The 20,134-nt window shown below is 36.7% G+C and overlaps 1 protein-coding gene across 2 annotated transcripts in view; it reads right to left on the reverse strand.

The window, feature by feature from the left end:
* Positions 1–6,674: 6,674 nt before the first annotated feature.
* LOC120538915 (pyridoxal phosphate binding protein) overlaps positions 6,675–20,134 on the reverse strand; it is a 40,095-nt gene continuing 26,635 nt past the window's right edge. For both annotated transcript variants that reach the window (XM_039768527.1, XM_039768528.1), the window contains exons 5-8: positions 13,784–13,921; positions 8,958–9,100; positions 8,188–8,286; positions 6,675–7,576 (exon numbers count right to left, since the gene is read on the reverse strand). In XM_039768527.1, coding sequence (XP_039624461.1) covers positions 7,430–7,576; positions 8,188–8,286; positions 8,958–9,100; positions 13,784–13,921 — 527 coding nt within the window. In that variant the 3' untranslated portion in view covers positions 6,675–7,429. The remainder of the gene's footprint in view (positions 7,577–8,187; positions 8,287–8,957; positions 9,101–13,783; positions 13,922–20,134) is intronic.

Below are 20,134 nucleotides of genomic sequence, written 5' to 3' on the forward strand. Positions count from 1 at the left end.
ACACTTGCTAACCATTGAGCTTTGCTTCTTAATTGAACTTCACAGAAAATTCACTTTCCATTTCACATCAGGATGATGTCTCTTTACCCTGTCCAGGACACAACCAATCTTTTGTCACCCATCCAACATTTTCGTCAGCAGTGCTGTTCGCAAAGCCAGTCAATCATTTCTGCCAAGTTCTTCATGCACATCAACCGTGTCTCAAGTAATTTTCTTTAACAAAACCTCAAAACTTCAAACAAATCCATTAAGGTACAGTGGGATGCAAAAGTTTGGGCAACCTTGTTAATAGTCATTAGTTTCCTGTATAAATCGTTGGTTGTTACGATAAAAAATGTCAGTTAAATATATCATATAGGAGACACACACAGTGATATTTGAGAAGTGAAATGAAGTTTATTGGATTTACAGAAAGTGTGCAATAATTGTTCAAACAAAATCAGGCAGGTGCATAAATTTGGGCACCGTTGTCATTTTATTGATTCCAAAACTTTTAGAACTAATTATTGGAACTCAAATTGGCTTGGTAAGCTCAGTGACCCCTGACCTACATACACAGGTGAATCCTATAATGAGAAAGAGTATTTAAGGGGGTCAATTGTAAGTTTCCCTCCTCCTTTAATTTTCTCTGAAGAGTAGCAACATGGGGGTCACAAAACAACTCTCAAATGACCTGAAGACAAAGATTGTTCACCATCATGGTTTAGGGAAAGGATACAGAAAGCTGTCCCAGAGATTTAAGCTGTCTGTTTCCACAGTTAGGAACATATTAAGGAAATGGAAGACTACAGGCTCAGTTCAAGTTAAGGCTCAAGTGGCAAACCAAGAAAGATTTCGGATAGACAGAAGCGACGAATGGTGAGAACAGTCAGAGCCAACCCACAGACCAGCACCAAAGACCTACAACATCATCTTGCAGCAGATGGAGTCACTGTGCATCGTTCAACCATTGGCACTTTACACAAGGAGATGCTGTATGCAGAGTGATGCAGAGGAAGCCTTTTCCACCCACAGCACAAACAGAGGCGCTTGAGGTATGCTCAAGCACATTTGGACAAGCCAGCTTCATTTTGGAATAAGGTGCTGTGGACTGATGAAACTAAAATTGAGTTATTTGGGCATAACAAGGGCGTTATGCATGGAGGAAAAAGAACACAGCATTCCAAGAGAAACACCTGCTACCTACAGTAAAATATGGTGGTGGTTCCATCATGCTGTGGGGCTGTGTGGCCAGTGCAGGGACTGGGAATCTTGTCAAAGTTGAGGGACGCATGGATTCCACTCAGTATCAGCAGATTCTGGAGACCAATGTCCAGGAATCAGTGACAAAGCTGAAGCTGCGCCGGGCTGGATCTTTCAACAAGATAACGACCCGAAACACTGCTCAAAATCCACTAAGGCATTCATGCAGAGGAACAATTACAACATTCTGGAATGGCCATCTCAGTCCCCAGACCTGAATATAATTGAAAATCTGTGGTGTGAGTTAAAGAGAGCTGTCCATGCTCGGAAGCCATCAAACCTGAATGAACTAGAGATGTTTTGTAAAGAGGAATGGTCCAAAATACCTTCAACCACAATCCAGACTCTCATTGGAACCTACCGGAAGCGTTTCGAGGCTGTAATTTCTGCAAAAGGCGGATCTACTAAATATTGATTTCATTTCTTTTTTGTGGTGCCCAAATTTATGCACCTGCCTGATTTTGTTTGAACAATTATTGCATACTTTCTGTAAATCCAATAAACTTCATTTCACTTCTCAAATATCACTGTGTGTGTCTCCTATACGATATATTTAACTGACATTTTTATCATAAAAACCAACGATTTATACAGGAAAATAATGACTATTAACAAGGTTGCCCAAACTTTTGCATCCCACTGTACGTTTCAGATTTTGGGGTATTTAGTTTTTGTTGTAGGGGGTGTAACCCCTAAATATTGAGATTTGAAAATGATCCTTTTTTTTTTTTTTTAAGCAGATACCTAGTACAGTAGATGTACCATCCTGCTAAATTTCAGCTTTTCACTTCATGGGAAACAGTGAGAAAACTTTGCATTTTTGTGCTATCCAAAAGTTTTTTGAGGAGTTGTTTTAAAAGAGTACTTTGCGTTACATCTAACGGCCGACACCTTAACTACATAGTACTATGCTTCATCTACTGTCATACCACTCTCCAAATGATTGCCGACTGTTTGAATATTGGTAAGGATATAGTTTAAAAGATTGTAACTTAAGACTTGGGAAAAAGAAAGATCTGAGCGAGAGGTGCTCCTCACTCCTTGACCACAGAGCAGAAACAAGAACGTGTGCCAGGATCTTCTGTTAACGGGACAAGATGAACATTTTTGGGAAAAATATCATTACCAGTGACAAAACATGGTCCTTCACCTTTGATATGGCATAATACTTATATACATGCACACATACATATTCATACACACACATATTTTTGGGTAGAGATTTGATTAAATCAGAGTTACAGTATAACAAAAATGTAATTTAACATACTGGTGATTTTATAGAATATTTTAAAATACATACAACCCTGAATTTCATCAAACACTGCGACTGTGTTACACCTCTAATGGCTTTAGGATATCTTCAGCTTTCTTTGACTGGGCTGTAATGTTCTGGATGCTCTTGAATAAACCTAAATGACAATGGCCTTCCAGCTAGCTCAAAGCCTCAGCACACAACTCAACAGTGCCTCTTATAACTGTACCACTCTCCTCTCTGGGATTGTTTTCAACTTTGAGTATGAAGCAGTATCAATGATATTATTCATATGCAAACCCTCGCCTTTCCTTAAATGTATCTTAAAACATTTTCTTCACATCTTATAACGCTATCATTGTACTCTTTTGTCCATGGTCATTAGGTAGATTACTTTAATGACTCTTAACGTACAAGTTATATTTGCAATTTAGCACATGTAATTGTTTGCTTCTGACTAATATGGCACTGCAAAACATGCTGAACTGTGATGGACTGGCATTTTGCCCAAATTTAAGTTGTGCTTTATCTATGGGTGTTATCGATATAGGCTTTTTTTTTTGTTTGTGGCCAGATAATAAGGAAAACTGAATGGAGAAAAATGAATGCACAGGATAAAGGTATTCACACTTTAATGATAAATCAACATGTCATGCCTTCAAAACTTAATTTAGCATGACAAGATCTGCAACTGCAGTTGGCAAGTCTGACATACTCGATGACTAGAAGTTGTGTAATGAGACATTGGCCTTACTACAGAATCCTTATGACAAATTCTGTTGTATCAAGGACTGGCCAATATCTCAAATCAACTCTGTCTTGGTATTAATTTAGTAAATACTTACCTTTTATAGAGACGTTTGTTTAACAAATAAGCACTCCTAACCCCATTAATCAGAAAAGAGCACCTAAGACTATAATTCAGTGTTTATTGACTGTTTAAAAGTCAATGTTAAAAATGTCATGTGGAGTCCAAATAGAAACAACAGCAAAATATAAGGCAAAACTGGGTGGGAATGCCAGTCAATCACAAAGCTAACACACTCACACTGGGAAAAACTGTCAATAGTCAATTAACTTCACAAGGAATTCTCACAAATTACCCTCTCAACAGAAAGATTTGGATCTCACACAACTAACGTCACAGAGAGAGAGAGAATATTATAATAAAAAAAAAGACAAGTCCAGCTGCCTTTTACATAGTACATTTTGCATGATCCAATAGTTGCTTGTTATCATAGTATTAATTATATTAAATTCTATAATTCTCTATAAATTGTTTTTTTCATGGCACCGGAGAGTAGAGACATGTTGAATGTTGGCTTGATATGCCTGCAAGAATTTCCCTGTAACCCGCTCATGTAACAATGCTATTACTATTTCTATGTAGTTGATTAAATGTAGCACAACAGGACACTTGTGACTGGTCTTGGAAACATTAAACAGTTAATCTAACAGACAAACCGTCAACAAAGAGCTTATGACTTCTATTGCATCTATAACAAGCATGGAAAATCCCAATCCCACAAGATCTTACAAGCTTTAATTGCATCCAAAAAAAGTGAGTAACCTATGACTGTTAATGAACTGCTTTTATGCTCTGATCTTTAACTGTTAAAAAATGTTACTTTTCAAAGTAAAATCAGTAGTAACTGTAAAAGTTGACTTAGAATTGTATGCTTTTATTTTTTGATGTGCTTCTGGAAAGCGTATCATCAGTTTTCACGCCGTGTCTATTTTGCACAGCAAGCTCACTCATTTATGGCCAATCACTCTAACATTTATATGTTGAGGGAACTTGAGAAAAGTGGAGCACCTGGAGAAAAACCCCCACAAACACACAAAGTGAATATTACCAATCATTTCCAATCTAATTATCAAAAATGAGTAATTATTTTTTTTTTAATACCAAGATCAAAAGTCGAGCTGAGTGGGTATGTGAAGCTTTTTCAAAATATGAACTTATTCTTTTACTTTCTTTTTGTTTACATATTGACGTATGAAATTATTCAAGCATCTTTATATATAATATGCTGCCGTGGCTGTTCGTTTGTCTGTCCAGGATTTTAAATCACCCGAAGCTCTCAAACTATTTGAACTATTGACCTGAAATTTGATATACATATACTATGTGACGTCTACTATTCGCTTTCGGGGTGACGATTGACCTCCAAGGTTATTCTTCTTTTTATTTTTATTTTGTTGTAGAATCAACTCTCAGCAGCAGCCAGCAGGGCGGCCGCGCAGCATATGTGTACAGGCACTGTTTTCTTCCCTACCACCTTCACCGTCACTTCCCCTACCTCTTCATATCTTAAATTACTCTTGAGGCAGATTGAAGACTTAAGTGCCAGCTTAAGTGAAAATTTAAGGAAAATGTACTAAGGAATTGTAACACAAACACTGACTTAATCAGTTTTAACGTGAAAAGATGCCGATGAACTAAATAGAAGCGGGACGCTAGGGTGGCGAAAAGAAGAACTGCTCAGGAAACAGCAAGTGCATCAAGCTCTGAGCAAATGAAAGCTAAATGTACAGAGGAAGAGTCTGAAAACTATGAAAATTCAAGTCAAGTGTAACGTGCAGTGCGCCTTTACTGGTATTATATATATGGTTGAATAGTTTACTGTCAAATAATGCAAGGAGTACACAACATGTGTTTCACCCTAATTCTGGGCAGACCAACCACAAGCGTTACCTGCTAGGTAACCACCCATACAATCAGATTGTGATTCAGACTACCAATGCCATGAAAATATATAATAAATATACATAAATATAAATATATATAAATATATATGCACCGTAGAAAAGCTTGCAAGTGAATGACCATATCATGAATGGTTAGGGGCGACTTCAGGGATTTATTTTTTTCTCAGTATTAGCTTTGAATTAAACCCTTGCCATTATTATTTAATACTATCACGTTTTGTTTGGTGCCTTAGCTGCCTTGGTATTATTCTTGGCTAGGTAACAATTCAACAGGATATGGTCCCAATGGATTAATAATGGCAAAAATAACACTGCCCGACTACAGCCCATATCCTTGCTCAAATGCTTACAAGCTACATTTCTCAAGGCGTGGGAACCCTAACCAAGCCCAGTAAAACATTTTTGTTACATGAATCCTTTCAATCCTTAGGAATAACCTATTTGTTTTTTGCCTTTTCTACAAACATGTATTTCAACTGAACTCTGAGACAGTCTAATACAGGGTTTTCTGACTTCAGGCCTGGGGTACCACTGGGGTTGCAGGTTTTCATCCCAAACATTTTCACAAATAAAATGGGGCTTAAGTTTAACATTGTTTCATTTACACCCATGTCTGCATTGCACATCACTGACTGACCGTATTTGTTCTCAATTAAGGGAGAAAACTTAACAGGAAATGAGAATTAGAAAGAACATGGTAAAATAAAATTAACATTTAAAGATATGGCAAATGGTGTCTGAAATTTGTTTACATGTAAACATACAAGCACATATTTCTGAACGCAAAGTAAGAAAAAGACTAAATAATGAGATAATTTTACAAGAAACCACTTGGAGTAAAAACCCACAGTAGTACCCCAGGACTGAACTTGGGTAACCACTGGTCTAATGTGGGTACCTGAACTAAAAGAATAAGAACTAAAGGGAGAATAGTAGACTTGATCAAATTCTACTTAAATGCTACATTGGGAGTAGAAATGAGGACAATTAGGAAAGTAAAACATATTCCAAAATTGTATTAAAATGAGGTGTAAAAGGTGTAAACTGAATATTCCAGAAACAAGAAGATGCTTCCAAACTATGATAACAACATGGATGAAGTGGAAATAGATTCAAAACATTAAAAGAAAGACTAAAGAAAATATCTGAAATAAAAATGAAGTCAAAAACTAATGAAGTATAGAGCATTATACAGTATACCTTTAAAATACCTATCGAAGCCTGTCACAATTGGTTTTACAGGGCATGCAGTTTCTCTTTACACATCCATGATGAAACAGCTAATAATAATTAGATAAAGAGACAGCTAGGATGAAAAGTATTTAGGTGTGAAATAATAACCTCAAGAAACATGAAGTCACTGCTAGCTTCACTTAGAAAGTAATCAAATGAACATTCAACGTTATGAAACTGATGGAATATAGTAAATTCACAAAACTAATAAGTAATTATTCCAAAATCATTATACTTTTTTTAGCCTTTTACTAAATCTATAAGCACTTTAAATAATTAATTTATAATTCAGAGCAACAAGAAGTAAAGAAGAAAAGAGTATTAATCTTAGTGCTCTTGCCACATCAGACAATTTATTTAAAAAGTGGCATGTTCAAACTGTAGTTCTAAATGTCATTTGTGCCAAATGCAAAAAAATCCTAAAGAATAATGGTCTTGTGCCTCTGGATAGAAAACCGTGGGTCACAATTTGATATGCAGGAGAGGTCTCACATTAAATGGTAGTCATTTTAAAACATAACAAATATACAGAAACAGGACCTGTTGTACCGAATTAAATCCTGTATTGTTGTTACAGTGCAAAACGATCAAATATACATTATAAAACTAAAAGAATTCTGAACATTAAGTTTGAAATGTTAAATGATAATGACATTGACATCATAATCAGCTCAGATTAAAGGAGTTAAAGGCCCATGTATCCAAGGGCATAGTTCTTGCTTTTTCAATCAAGTATGTCCCACCTCAATTATGAAAGTGAAGATAAAATTGTTAGCAGATGTTAAAATAACGCTACAATGGTTTACAAATTACTTCACATTCACTATGCTATCCAGAAAACAGAGGACAACAGAATGATCAAAACTTAAAGAAATGATGAGTTCTTGTCCTCTTCTCTTCGCCTGTGTTCCTTCTGGGCCAAGTGTGCGGATTTTACCATATTCTTAGGCATTTAGTTTGATCCCTAAAGTAGGGATAAGTCCAGCCTCATTGCTCCTTCACTGTCAAATGATCCAATTTTTCTGCCATTTTTTCAACAGGCTTAATCTTCTTTTCAGGACTAGGGGTGCTGGGGTATGCTCTTTCACCAAAAATAGTGCTTCCTACCCGCACATTTGTAGAACCCACTTCAATCTGGGTAATGGGAGAAATACACATACAAAACAAACAGAAAACGAAATTCATCACCTAAAAGCAAAGACTCAAAGAATATATATATAAATGAAAACATGTAATGTTAAGTAAAGCACAAATACACCATTCACATTTTATTAATTTATATTTTTGCTTTTAAAGATCCACAGTAAACATCTGGAATGTTTTCTATGAATCATGATGCTCAGTTAGAATCTAAATTTGATAATCAGGTAAGACAAAGGATGGCTGAATGGATGATGCCCTAAATGCATAGCATATTTTGTATAATATGTGCAGATGAAAAAAAGAAAACTAAAATGTATATTGTGAACACAAGTAAATTCTCATATATTAACATTTCATAAAGCTTTGGTCTGTAGAGGCTATATTTTTAAGGTGCAAAGAGGGCTGCTGCTACAACAAATTTCTTAACATATTTATTACAGTATTGATTTAACATGAACAATATTGACATTTTAAAAATACTGTTTCTGAAAAAAACACCAACATAACAATATGAAAGACAGTAAAAATTAGCAACTTTCAATGGAATTTAAGGGCAGGTCTTAAAAAAATAGAACTACAAATTGGAAGAGAAAGTGGCTCACCGCATGTTCAAAATCCATCGACATGCCCATGCTTAGTTCAACCTTGTCAAGAGGAAGTTTCAGGGTATCGCAAACTTCTCTCCTTTTCAACAGAAGCATCTATAGTAAAAACATGACCATCACAAATATGAACAGCAAACAAACTAGTCTAATGAAACTGGAGAGGAGTGATTATTTCAACATCCCAGAACAGATACTGAGGTGTCAGAAGAGCTGTTTATTCCATTAATTCAATAAACTATTCATCGCTTGCCATTTCCACTTTGAAGAGTCCTTACTTGTTTTAAACAAACATGAAGGCTGACTATGAGCTGCCGCAGAAGAGATGCATTAATTAATACTGTACTTCTAGTTTATTTGATGGGGTCAGTCACCCCTAGACTAGCAGATGGACTTATGTTACATAGTTCACAACACTAAAAACCAAATGAAATAACAGAGCATGTTTCAAACCTACACTTGTTCAACTACACAAATCAATTATCAGTGCTTCAATTTTCTAACAAGACCTAAATATTTAAATAGATACTACTTGTCAGAAAATAGTTAATTGTACTAAAAGTAAGTAGTACTCATTGAAATGAAGAAAAGCTCAAATGAAATCCAAGAAATGTTCAGCAAAGAGGAGCATCTAAAGTGTTATGTTATGAAAAGTACACAAAATTCAAAGGAGATAATGAATGTCAAAAATAAAAACTAAATACAACATGCAAGAAAAATATGACATAAGGAACAGAGTGATTAAAACATATATACCAACAGCTAAATACCTGAAAGTCTGGATTGGGTCCTTCACTGAGATCGTGCCCATACTGTCCAATTGTCATAAGGCCAACGAATTCAAGAGCAGGACACTGGGAAACTATATGCTGCACCATGCTTACAGCCTCAGATGGGTCCAAGCCATGTTTGCCTGTTAAATAAATATAAAAATGACATATGAAATGCAACAGTCATTAGTTACCATCACACCACCCAAACTACATGGCAGCCCCCAGGTAAGACTGAGAAGATTACATTTTATTGTGTAGGTCACAGTTTGGTGTAGATAGAGGGCATGTATTTATGAGGGATATATTTATCAGCCATTTGGGGTATACCTATTAATTGCAAATGGGATTTGAAATGCCTCTATCTGGACATTGCACTGACAAGCTGTTCCATAGCTAGGTGGGAGTAGTTCCTTCATTATTTCATTAATTATTAAGTGGGTAAAAGGTCTGGAATTGATTCCAAGTGTGGAATTTGCATTTGGAAACTGTCACTGTGAACTCTCAACATGAGGTCCAATGAGCTGTCCATGCAAGTAAAAACAGCCCATAATTAGGCAGAGAAAACAAAACAAACTAGTTAGAGAGATAGCAGAAACACAAGGAGTGGCCAAATCAACCACTTGCTACATTCTTAAAAAAGAAGAAACACACTGGTGAACTCAGCGATATCAGAAGGTCTGGAAAAGCACAGACAACAACCATTCTAGATGATTGAAGAATTCTGTCCTTGGTAAAGAAGAACCCCTTCACAACATTTAGCCAAACCAAGAACACTCACCAGGAGGTAAACCCATCATTGCCAAAGTCTACTATCAAGAGAACACTTCATGAAAGTAAAGAGAGTTTACTGTAAGGTGCAAACCACTGGTAAACCTCAAGCATAGGAAGGACAGATTAGACTTTGCCAGAAACATTTTTTAAAAGTCTGTCCAGTTCTGAAACAATTTTCTTTGTACAAAGGAAACCAAGATCAATATATACCAGAATGCTGGAAAAAGTATTAAGAAGAGAAGTAACGGCTCATGATCTAGTTAATACCACATCATTTGTGAAACATGGTGGAGGCAGTATTATGGCATGATCAGGCATGGCTGTCAATGGAAGTCAATCACTAGTGTTTATTGATGTTAAGACTGCGGGCAGAAGTAGCAGGATGAATTCTGAAGCGTATAGTGCTATACTATCTGCTCAGATTCAGCCATATGCTGTAAAACTGACAGAACGAAGCTTCACAATACAGATGGACAATGAGCCAAAACAAACTGCAAAAGCAAACCAAAGTGCTTTTCAAACACAAAGCAGTGGAATGTTCTTCAAAGGCCAAGACAATCAACTGACCTCAACAGAACCGAACATGTATTTCACGTACTGAATACAAAACTGGTAGCAGAAAGTCCAATGAACAAGCAGCAACTGAAGACAGCTGCAGTAAAGGTCTGGCAAGTTATGATAAGGGTAGAAACCTTGGACTTGGAAATGGCCATGGGTTCCATGCTTCAGGCATTCATTGATTGTAAAGGATTTTAAACCAAACATTAAAAATTATCATATTTATGATGATGATAGTTTGTCCAGATACATTTAAAGCCCTGGAAATGTGGAGGTGGCTCATATGATATTTTTGGTAAACACCTTAGATTAAAGCTGAAAGTCTACACTTCAATCACATAATGGTTGCTTAGTTTCAAATCCATTGTGTGGCGTACAGAGGCAAAATTATGAAAATTGTGTCACTGTCCAAATACTTATATCTGGCCTTTGAAACCTTGGAAGTTTATGAAGGAGGATGAAAAATGAGTTTAGGCAACAAAAAATTAATGTATTCTTAAGAATTCTATCTTCTGAACTGTTTAAGTTTCTATTTCAGTTTAATTATTTTTGTAAGTTACTTTTTTCCATTTTTATTTGTAATTCTGATTTGTTTTTTGAATTCTTGTAAAACACTGAGCTAAAAGTAAATGTTGCTGTTGAACTATACAGAGTAGGGAGCTTTGGATAGGACAGGTTTAATTATTAATAATTATAAAATACTAACAAGGAGGGAGTCTTCAAGAGCAAGTCAATTAAAATTAATTAAAAAAAGTTAATTAGTAGCAAAAACAGGTCACTAATTAAGAAAAAGGTTAGAATGAAAACCTGCAGCCACTGGGGCCCTTCAGGACTGAAGTTGGGGACCCCAGCACATAAACATACTGCTAAAGTTAAACTGGATTGGTTTATGTCTTAAAATGGCCTAGACAAAGCCCAGACCTCAATCCATTTAGGAATCTGTGGCTTGACTTGAAAATTGCTGTATACCAACACAACCCATCTAACTTAAAGGAGCTGGAGTGGTTTTGCCTTGAGGCAAATGGTGGCTGAACAAAGTATTGACTGGTGGGTGTGATACCTATACACACACTCAAGTGTTTCAGTTGGTTTTTCTTTTTGTTTTTTTTTTGTCTTAATTATTTTTTGCGTCAACAACAATAAATATTTTGCACCTTCAAAGTGATTGGCGTGATGTGCAAATCAAATAGTTCTAACAACCCAAAAAATCCATTTTTATTCCAGGTTGTAATACAATTAAGCAGGACAAACACTGAAGGAGATGAATACTTTTGCAAGACACTGCAAATGTGTATAAAATTATGAATAGAGTAAACAGAGTGGAAACAGTTGTCGCCTTAAAATCTTTTAGACATTATAAACATGGACACACAAATGGGTTACAGAAGATGCTTCACAAATGTACTTGCTAAATTAATTTATTATGTATCAAAGGATTGATCGGATGCATTATCTGTTCTGTGAGTCTGTATTCTTGCTTTTTATTATTAATAAAGTTTATCTAATCTAATATAAACATGAGTGGTTCATTCAGACCATAAAACATATTTGGTCAGCATATTACCCCTGTATCTTGCTTTATTTTGATTCTTTTTAAAAGTTTTATAAGCCACTGCTTTAGTTTGACAGAGTCCACGGCAAATTGCAAAACTTGTAGTTGAATTGAACATCAAATTTAATAACTGCTGTTGTTGGATTTCATTGCCTTGAGGATTTCACAGTACACAAATAGGAATTGCAGGAATTGACAAATTAAATGACATTATGCAGATTTTGTGGACAGTTTTGTATTTCCAAAGTATGGTGAGATTGATGCATTCTGACACCCAACAACATGATGCCTAACAGTGCTAGTACCTATATGAAGTCTTTTTAGGAACGACAAGCTCAGGCTCAATCTTTGCCCTTTTATTTTCTTTTTTCTGTTATGTCATAGTTTGACAAGCATGAGATGTCAGACAGACAACCCTCTCTTTGGTATACACAGTCTAAAATTATCTCCTTCCTTGGTACACTTTGAACTTCTGAATGAGTACTCATTGGTTTTTGTTGCCAGAATTGACACCAGGATTACGTTCTCACAAAGCCTTATGTTTTCAAGAATAAAGATGTTTAATTCCTTTAGCTTATCATAATTATAAATGCCCCAGATTTGCAAACTGCTGCTCTTCCTTGTATGGCATAAATTTCCAATATTTTAAAGTACTTTTGTCACAAAGAGTCTTCAAAATTTACAAATCTAGATAACAATGTAGTGCATTTGTTTTTCTTAAAAGTACTTCCACAACTCACATACTAGGTTATCTTGCAACACTTAGCAGGTATGGTGTAAGTGACTGTGGGTCTGTGTGAGTGTGTCCTGAGATGGACAGAGCCCGTTCAGTGCTTGTGTCTACTCTGTATTCAATACAACCAGGACAACCCTTACCTCTAGTGACCCTAAAGCTGGATTCAGCGGCTGAAGTAAATGGGTGGACACCTGAATAGGAAATAAGGTATGTGGAGTTAACTGGCCCATTGTTTTCCACAACTTTTCCTTTGGTCTTGTTTAAGTCAGGCTAGGTAGGCATATTAATCCTTCTACTCATTTAATATATAATATAGACTAAAGAACTAGAAAAGACTAGAAAATAGACTAGGTGGAATGCATTTTACCCACAGATCAATCTCATCACACAAAATAAAATTGCATGTTTCATTTAAAAGAAAATATTTTAATGCTAAAATGTGTTGTTCACAAGAGTAAAGAAATTGTTTGAAAGTAAAGGTTACAATAATCTGCACGATTGTGAAAGAGCTATGAAAGCCACTTAAGTACAATTCCAAATACAGTTTATACGCAAACATACATAACAAACAAAATATATTAAGAAATAATGTTATTTAAAAGCATTCACTTGTAACAGATATTCAAACAACACAACATGGCTACCAGATCAACCTTTCCATGTACACCTGGACAACAGAACTTGAAGGCAGCTTTTAGACAATTACATCAAAGCAGATAAACAGCTGTGTACAATGAAAGCTTTAATGCTTTTCAATAAAGCTCTGGAAAAAAAGTAATCAATCTATAACATATTAACAGTCTGTATTAAAGCAAGGACTGAAATTTCTTTCAACATATCAGGAAAAAGAAATAAAGTCATAACAGATAAATGCTAAACATTAAATACCAATAGCAAGAAGTATAATGTACAGTATGCTTTCCGAAAGAAACTAGATACTGTACCAGACTTACAGTAACTGGTCTCACTCTAAACTGTTACAATGCTGCCCACTACTGGCAGATCTTGAGCATTATAAAAAATTTGCTCAACTATCCACTAATTTTAGATGTGTAATTCCTCTGAAACATCATTATGTACAAAACCACCCACTTTAAAGTATTGAGGAAAATCAGAATTTTTTGAAGATAATGATTTAAATCTTATTTAATAATAAAGCAGTCTACCAGGTCTAAGTGTTTATTATGAAATGAAACTGCCACTTACTGTCCTCTCCACTTGTATTGATTTGGACCATAACCTTTAACCTCTGAGCAGACGATCGTTGTTTTTGCCAAGAACTGTTTACTCGATCTGCCAGTTTAACAGAATCTACGGTTTCCACCATAAAAATGTTGGGAACACCTGTATAGAAAGAAATATATTTTTAAAAATTGTTTAAATTTCACATTTTAGACACTATTCATTATATACCAATTTTGTCCAGTTCAGGGCGGCAGGGACCAGAGTCTGTTCTAGTAACATTGAGAACAAGGAAGAAGCAAGTCCTGAACCTAGTGCCAGGAAATTGTGGGACAAGCTCAAAAACATAATCAAACAAACCTGGCTAGTTTAGAGTTGGATACACTTCAGACACAATAAAGTCAGGGTTTTCTAGGGACAGATGGAAGACTGAGTAAATATTAAGTAAATGATCCTGGTAAAGAGATCATTTATATATGCAATCATAAACACACAAGCGGAAAACAACCTCAAACCCAGAATTACTCAAATGAGGAGTTAGAAAACAAATATACAGCTGCAATTTATGTAACAGATTGAATCCTGTCTGAAATCCAAAAACATGATAAAAGCACTATTATCATTTACTTATCATTAACATAGATGTACATACAACAAGAAATAAACAGCTTCTCATTAATGTCTTCAGTGTCATGGCTTCTGGGGTTTAGTAGTAGTTGCAGTTTATTATTTTAGATATGTACATTTCTCAATTCTTTAATCCTGATCTACAGTTGCTTATTTTGAAATAGTATTGCATATATGGGGGGTCATGAAGTTTCTGGACAAGGGTGCGTGGTGCTCTCGATATCTTTGTAAAAGGAGAAAAGTCGAAGTCTTTAGAGTCCTGGTGCTTCCTGCTTTGCTATATGGTTGCAAGACAAGGACGCTATCCAGTAACCTGAGATGAAGACTGGACTCCTTTGGTACTGTGTCTGTTCGGAGAATCCTTGGGTACTGCTGGTTTGACTCTGTGTCGAACAAGAGGCTGCTGACAGAGTCCCAAATGAGGCACATTAACTGCACTGTGAAGAAACATCAGTGACGGCACAACAGCCATGTGGCACGATTCCCTGATCGTGATCTGGATCACTGTTGAGGACCCAAGCAGCCTGACAACGCCAAGGGGACGTTCACGTAATACCTGGCTGCAGCAGATAGATAGTCATTTCAGGAAATTGGGACTGAACTGCCTGTCTGCTTGGGGGGTTGCCAACTAGGATTCCAAGCTATTTCGTCGTGTGGTGGGTGCAGCAACACGCTAAACCAGGGCATGCTCCCCAACCTAACCTGACCTGTTGCATATAACAGTAAACTGTAGACATTTTCTGCTATTAAGTAGTAGTATCAGTACTACAAACTGCAAGAGCAGTAAGAAAAAAGTTAAAACACTATTGTTAATTAGAAAGATGCAAAGAACCAATACACACAAATATAAATTACAGAGCATACATTTTTCAACTTTTTAAACCAACAGAAAACTTAAGGACACAAGTCACATATTTTACAGGAACTTTAAAAATTAATTTCAGTTATCCTCCATTAATTATCTGAGGCCCTGCCTTCCTGTTAACATTGTTTAAATCGCAAATGTTTAAAAATCATTTGTTTTTAAGAAACATACCTTCACTGAAAAGGCAGATCATAGAAATCTACCTAGTTAAGGGCTGGATTGATATACTACATATTACTATGTATCTATAATAATTTAATAATAAATAACAATAAACAATAAGTGAATAACATACATAATATTCAAATCAGAAAAATATAGATGAATTGGTACAAAAAGCAACATCTAACACTGCAAAAGATATAAAGGCAAATATTTTTTATATTATTCTAAAAGGTTAACACACTTATGTAGAATTACCCAAATACCAAGAATAACTTCTTAAATATTTTCATCTCAAATATGAATTTCTTGAGTATAGAGCAAAAGTAACAATTTTGACTGCAAAAGCATGGTAAGTACCACATTTCTCCAGAAAACTGTAGCAGTGTTTACCACTTTTTAGCGCAGTGCAGTGATGGCACTCCTTCCACAAATGAACACAATGTTACATGCATAGACTAAAAAAAATCTTCTTTATAGAATGTAATGTCTTCTGTTACAGACAAGCAGAAAGACTGATAAATGGGAATAATAAGGCATGATCACGAATTAAAATTAAAAAAAAAAAAGTCAACACTGAGGTGAAAAGGTACATTGAAGACATGTGTAAGAACAGACTTTGCAATGCACGGAAGACTGACCGACATCAAATAAACTTTTTACATAAAACTAACTAGGAGATTGGGGTATAAGAGTACAGTAATCCATCCTCGATCGCAGGGGTTGCGTTCCAGAACCCCCCACGATAGGTGAAAATCCGCGAAGTAGAAACCATATGTTTGTATGGTTATTTTTATATATTTTAAGCCCTTATAAACTCTCCCACATTGTCAACATTATTAGAGCCCTCTAGACATGAAATAACGCCCTTTAGTCAAAAGTTTAAACTATGCTCCATGACAAGACAGAGATGACAGTTCTTTCTCACAATTAAAAGAATGCAAACATATCTTCTCTTCAAACGGCGCGTCAGGAGCAGAGAATGTGAGAGAGAGAGAGAGTGACAGAAAAACAAACAATCAAAAAATCAATACGTGCTGTTGGGCTTTTAAGTATGAGCACCAGGATAAAGCAGCCGCAAAGAAGGGAGCAATGTGAAGGTAGTCTTTCAGCATTTTTTAGAGTAGCCTCCGTATCTTCTAAACCAGGGCTATTCAATTGGCGGCCCGCAGGCCACATGCGGCCCAGAATCAACCTCCGAGTGGCCCAGCCCGTGGTTCCGCCCATAGATAATAAATTAATATATATTATTCATAAATTGTTATTTAGTATAATTTAATATAAATATATATATATTATATTATTATAAATATATAGTACTGTATATTAATATATAGTATTTATTATGTCTATGGTCCTGCCAAAAACGCGCATTCCTACGTAAATTATGTAGCCTGCAACACGCAAACAATGCAGAGCGTGCCGGTAGTAGCTTAGATTACTATCAATATGTCTTTCTCAACACTGAAACGTAAAATTGCCAATGAAAACCATAAGTTTAACCTTGCCTGGACTGACAAATAATTGTTTATTTTACCGCCACATCCAAACGCCAAACCGATGTGTTTAATTTGTAATGAGTGCGTTGGAGTATTTAAAGATTACAATGTGCGGAGGCATCATGTTGAGAAACACCACACTTTTCACACCAATTTTCCAGAGGGATCTCAAGAGAGGGCTGCAAAAGTGCAGAGTTTGATTGCATCTTACAATCGGAGCAGTACTACCATGGTGCGGTCATTCACATCCCAAGAGAAAGCTACTGCAGCATCCCTTCGTGTTTCCTGGATACTGGCAAAAATGAAAAGGCCATTCACAGACTCTGAAACCGTGAAGGACTGTATGCTGGCTGTCGTGGATGAGGTGATAAATGACGACAAAATTAAAATGAGCGTGGTATCTGCTATAAAAAACATACCCCTGTCAGATACTTCAAACATTCGTAGGGTTGAAATTCTTGCTGCAGGTGTGTATGAAACGCTGTTAGGAGACCTGATGAAAGCTGATACTATGTCTATAGCAGTAGATGAGTCCACAGACAAAACTGATACTGCTCAGTTGTGCATATATGTCCGTTTTTTTGATGGCAAATGCTTCCGAGAGGAGCTGCTCGGCCTACTGCCGTTAGAAGGACACACAACTGGCGAGATAGTCTTTGGGAAAATTTCCACCTTTTTTAAAGACAGTGGTCTGGATATGAAGTGTGTGTGCATGCTTGTGACTGATGGGACTCCGTCCATGACAGGGAAAGTGAATGGTTTGGCAGCACGTTCGTCCGCTGTTGCACCTCAGTTGATCTCCTTACACTGCATTGTGCATCAGGCTGTGTTGTGCCCAAAACTAAGCGGGGCGCTCAAAACGACAATGGACAGCGTTATGGCTATAATTAATTTTATTCGCTCCACATCAAGCCTCCAACACCGCTTATTCCGCATGCTGCTGTCAGAAATGTCTGCTGAGCACCACAACCTTCTTTTGCATAATGACGTGAGGTGGCTGTCCAAAGGCAAAGCACTGGAGCGTTTCTGCGGTCTCAGAGAAGAGATCATAACTTTCCTCCGCGGCAGCAAGCAAAAAAAGGCAGAAACGCACTTGAGTCGCATACTGGACGACAACTTCATGGCCGATGCCTGCTTTCTGAGCGACATATTCAAACACCTGAACGATCTCAATTTGGGACTACAAGGCAGAGACAAAACTGTCATCGACCTTGTGGAACAGATGCGCGCATTCCAAGTTAAACTGGACCTTTTCGCAAATGATTTGAGCACAGGCGAATGCTGCATTTTCTGACACTCTGCAAATGTATCTCACCCCCCGCACACATCACGGATGTGATGACAGGTTTCATTGCGATGTTGAAAAATAACTTTGCTGGTCGATTGGATGGACTTGATCTGCCCACAGAGTTGGCCGTTTTTGTCAGAGACCCATTCACTGTTGCAATAGAAGGGGACTTGTCCGCCAGAGCTAAGAAACTGGTCCCTTCCATTGACGAGGCGAAATTCACACTCGAACTTGTTGACATACAGTCATCTGTAACCATGGCACTGGAGCTTTCCACTAACAGGCCTGCAATGTTTTGGACTGATGTCAACGCACATCAGTTCCCTAACATTAAGAAAGTAGCGATCGTCATGCTCATTATGTTTGGATCAACATATACATGTGAGTCAAGTTTTTCACACATGAACTCCATAAAAAGCAACACGTGTTGCTCCCTGACTGACCATACTCTCCACCAATGCCTTCGAATTGCATTGACAACTTGACAGATTACGAGCCTAAAGTCACTGCTCTCGTTCAAAACAAAAATGTCACTTCTCCCACTAAGTCAGCAGGGTAACTGTAGCCTACAATACATCAATATAATGTGGGATGTGTAACAGAGGCATGCCTAATCACACATGGTGATTTAAAATATGTTCCCTCAGTGTTGTTATAGTTGTGAATACTGTGCACTTTTTATTTTATGCACTTTGAGATGTTCCTGGGTCAAATGTGTGCAAGTTGTTTATTTTGTTTCAAAAGGAAACAATGTTATTTCTAATAGCCTACTACTGTGCACTATTTTGTTTTATGCACTTTGTAATCAGATAGGTCAGATATGTAGCCTAGGTCAGTTTTTTTTCTTTTGTAAGTGGAAAAAATAGGGGCTACCTCAGATTCTGTTAATTCAGGTCTTTTTGTATGCACCTTTTGCTCTGCAAACTGACCAAAGTTAAAAGAGAAACAACGAATAAACCTTATGTTTTTCAATAAATTTGTTTGTGTTGGTTTTAAAATTTGTCATTACGAGCTGCTTTGCCGCTAAAATGACTGGCCCAGCTAACCTTCTTGGTTTGACAATCTGGCCCAACTGAATTTGTAATTGAATAGCCCTGTTCTAAACAAACAGCCTCTGTGCAAACAGCCCCTCTGCTCACACCCCCTCCGTCACGAGCAGAGAAAGTCAGAGAGAGAGAGCGCAAGATTAAAGCAAACAATCAAAAAATCTATACGTGTTTTTGGGCCACCGCGATAAAGCGGCATTTCTTAGAGGAGCGTCCATATCCTCTAGGCAAACAGCCTCTGTGCAAACAGCCCCTCTGCTCACACCCCCTCCATCAGTCGCAGAGAATGTCAGAGAAAGACCGAGAAAAGCAAACAATCCGCTCGGGAAGCACATCGTATATCATTGAGGAGTTTTAGTTAATATGTAATACATGCTCTGATTGGGTAGCCTTTAAGCCATCCGCCAATAGCGTCCCTTGTATGAAATCAACTGGGCAAACAAACTGAGGAAGCATGTACTTTAAATTAAAAGACCCATTGTCCGCAAAATCATGAACCAGCGAAAAATCTGTGATATATATTTAGATATGCTTACATTTAAAATCTGCGATGGAGTGAAGCCGCGAAAGTCAAAGCGCGATATAGCGAGGGATCACTGTATACTTTTTTGTGTAAGCAATAAATATTGTGAAAAACTGTCTGTGTTAAGAACAACGTTCATGAAAATATGAAAAATATTCATGCACTTCAGAATGAATGCAAAGTTTAAGACTATGGTAATTCAATAACAATATTGATGGAGTTAAAATAAAACAAACCCAGAAGCTGAATAAAGTAAGAACAGCTATCTTATCTTTTAGAACAAAATTATGAAGGATTTTTTAAATGTTAGTTTTCTATAATGTGTCTGTATCTTATCTAAAGGAATGAGGAAAGGAATTATACAA

This window comes from Polypterus senegalus, chromosome 11, assembly GCF_016835505.1.
Source record: "Polypterus senegalus isolate Bchr_013 chromosome 11, ASM1683550v1, whole genome shotgun sequence".
NCBI classification, from domain to species: domain Eukaryota; kingdom Metazoa; phylum Chordata; class Cladistia; order Polypteriformes; family Polypteridae; genus Polypterus; species Polypterus senegalus.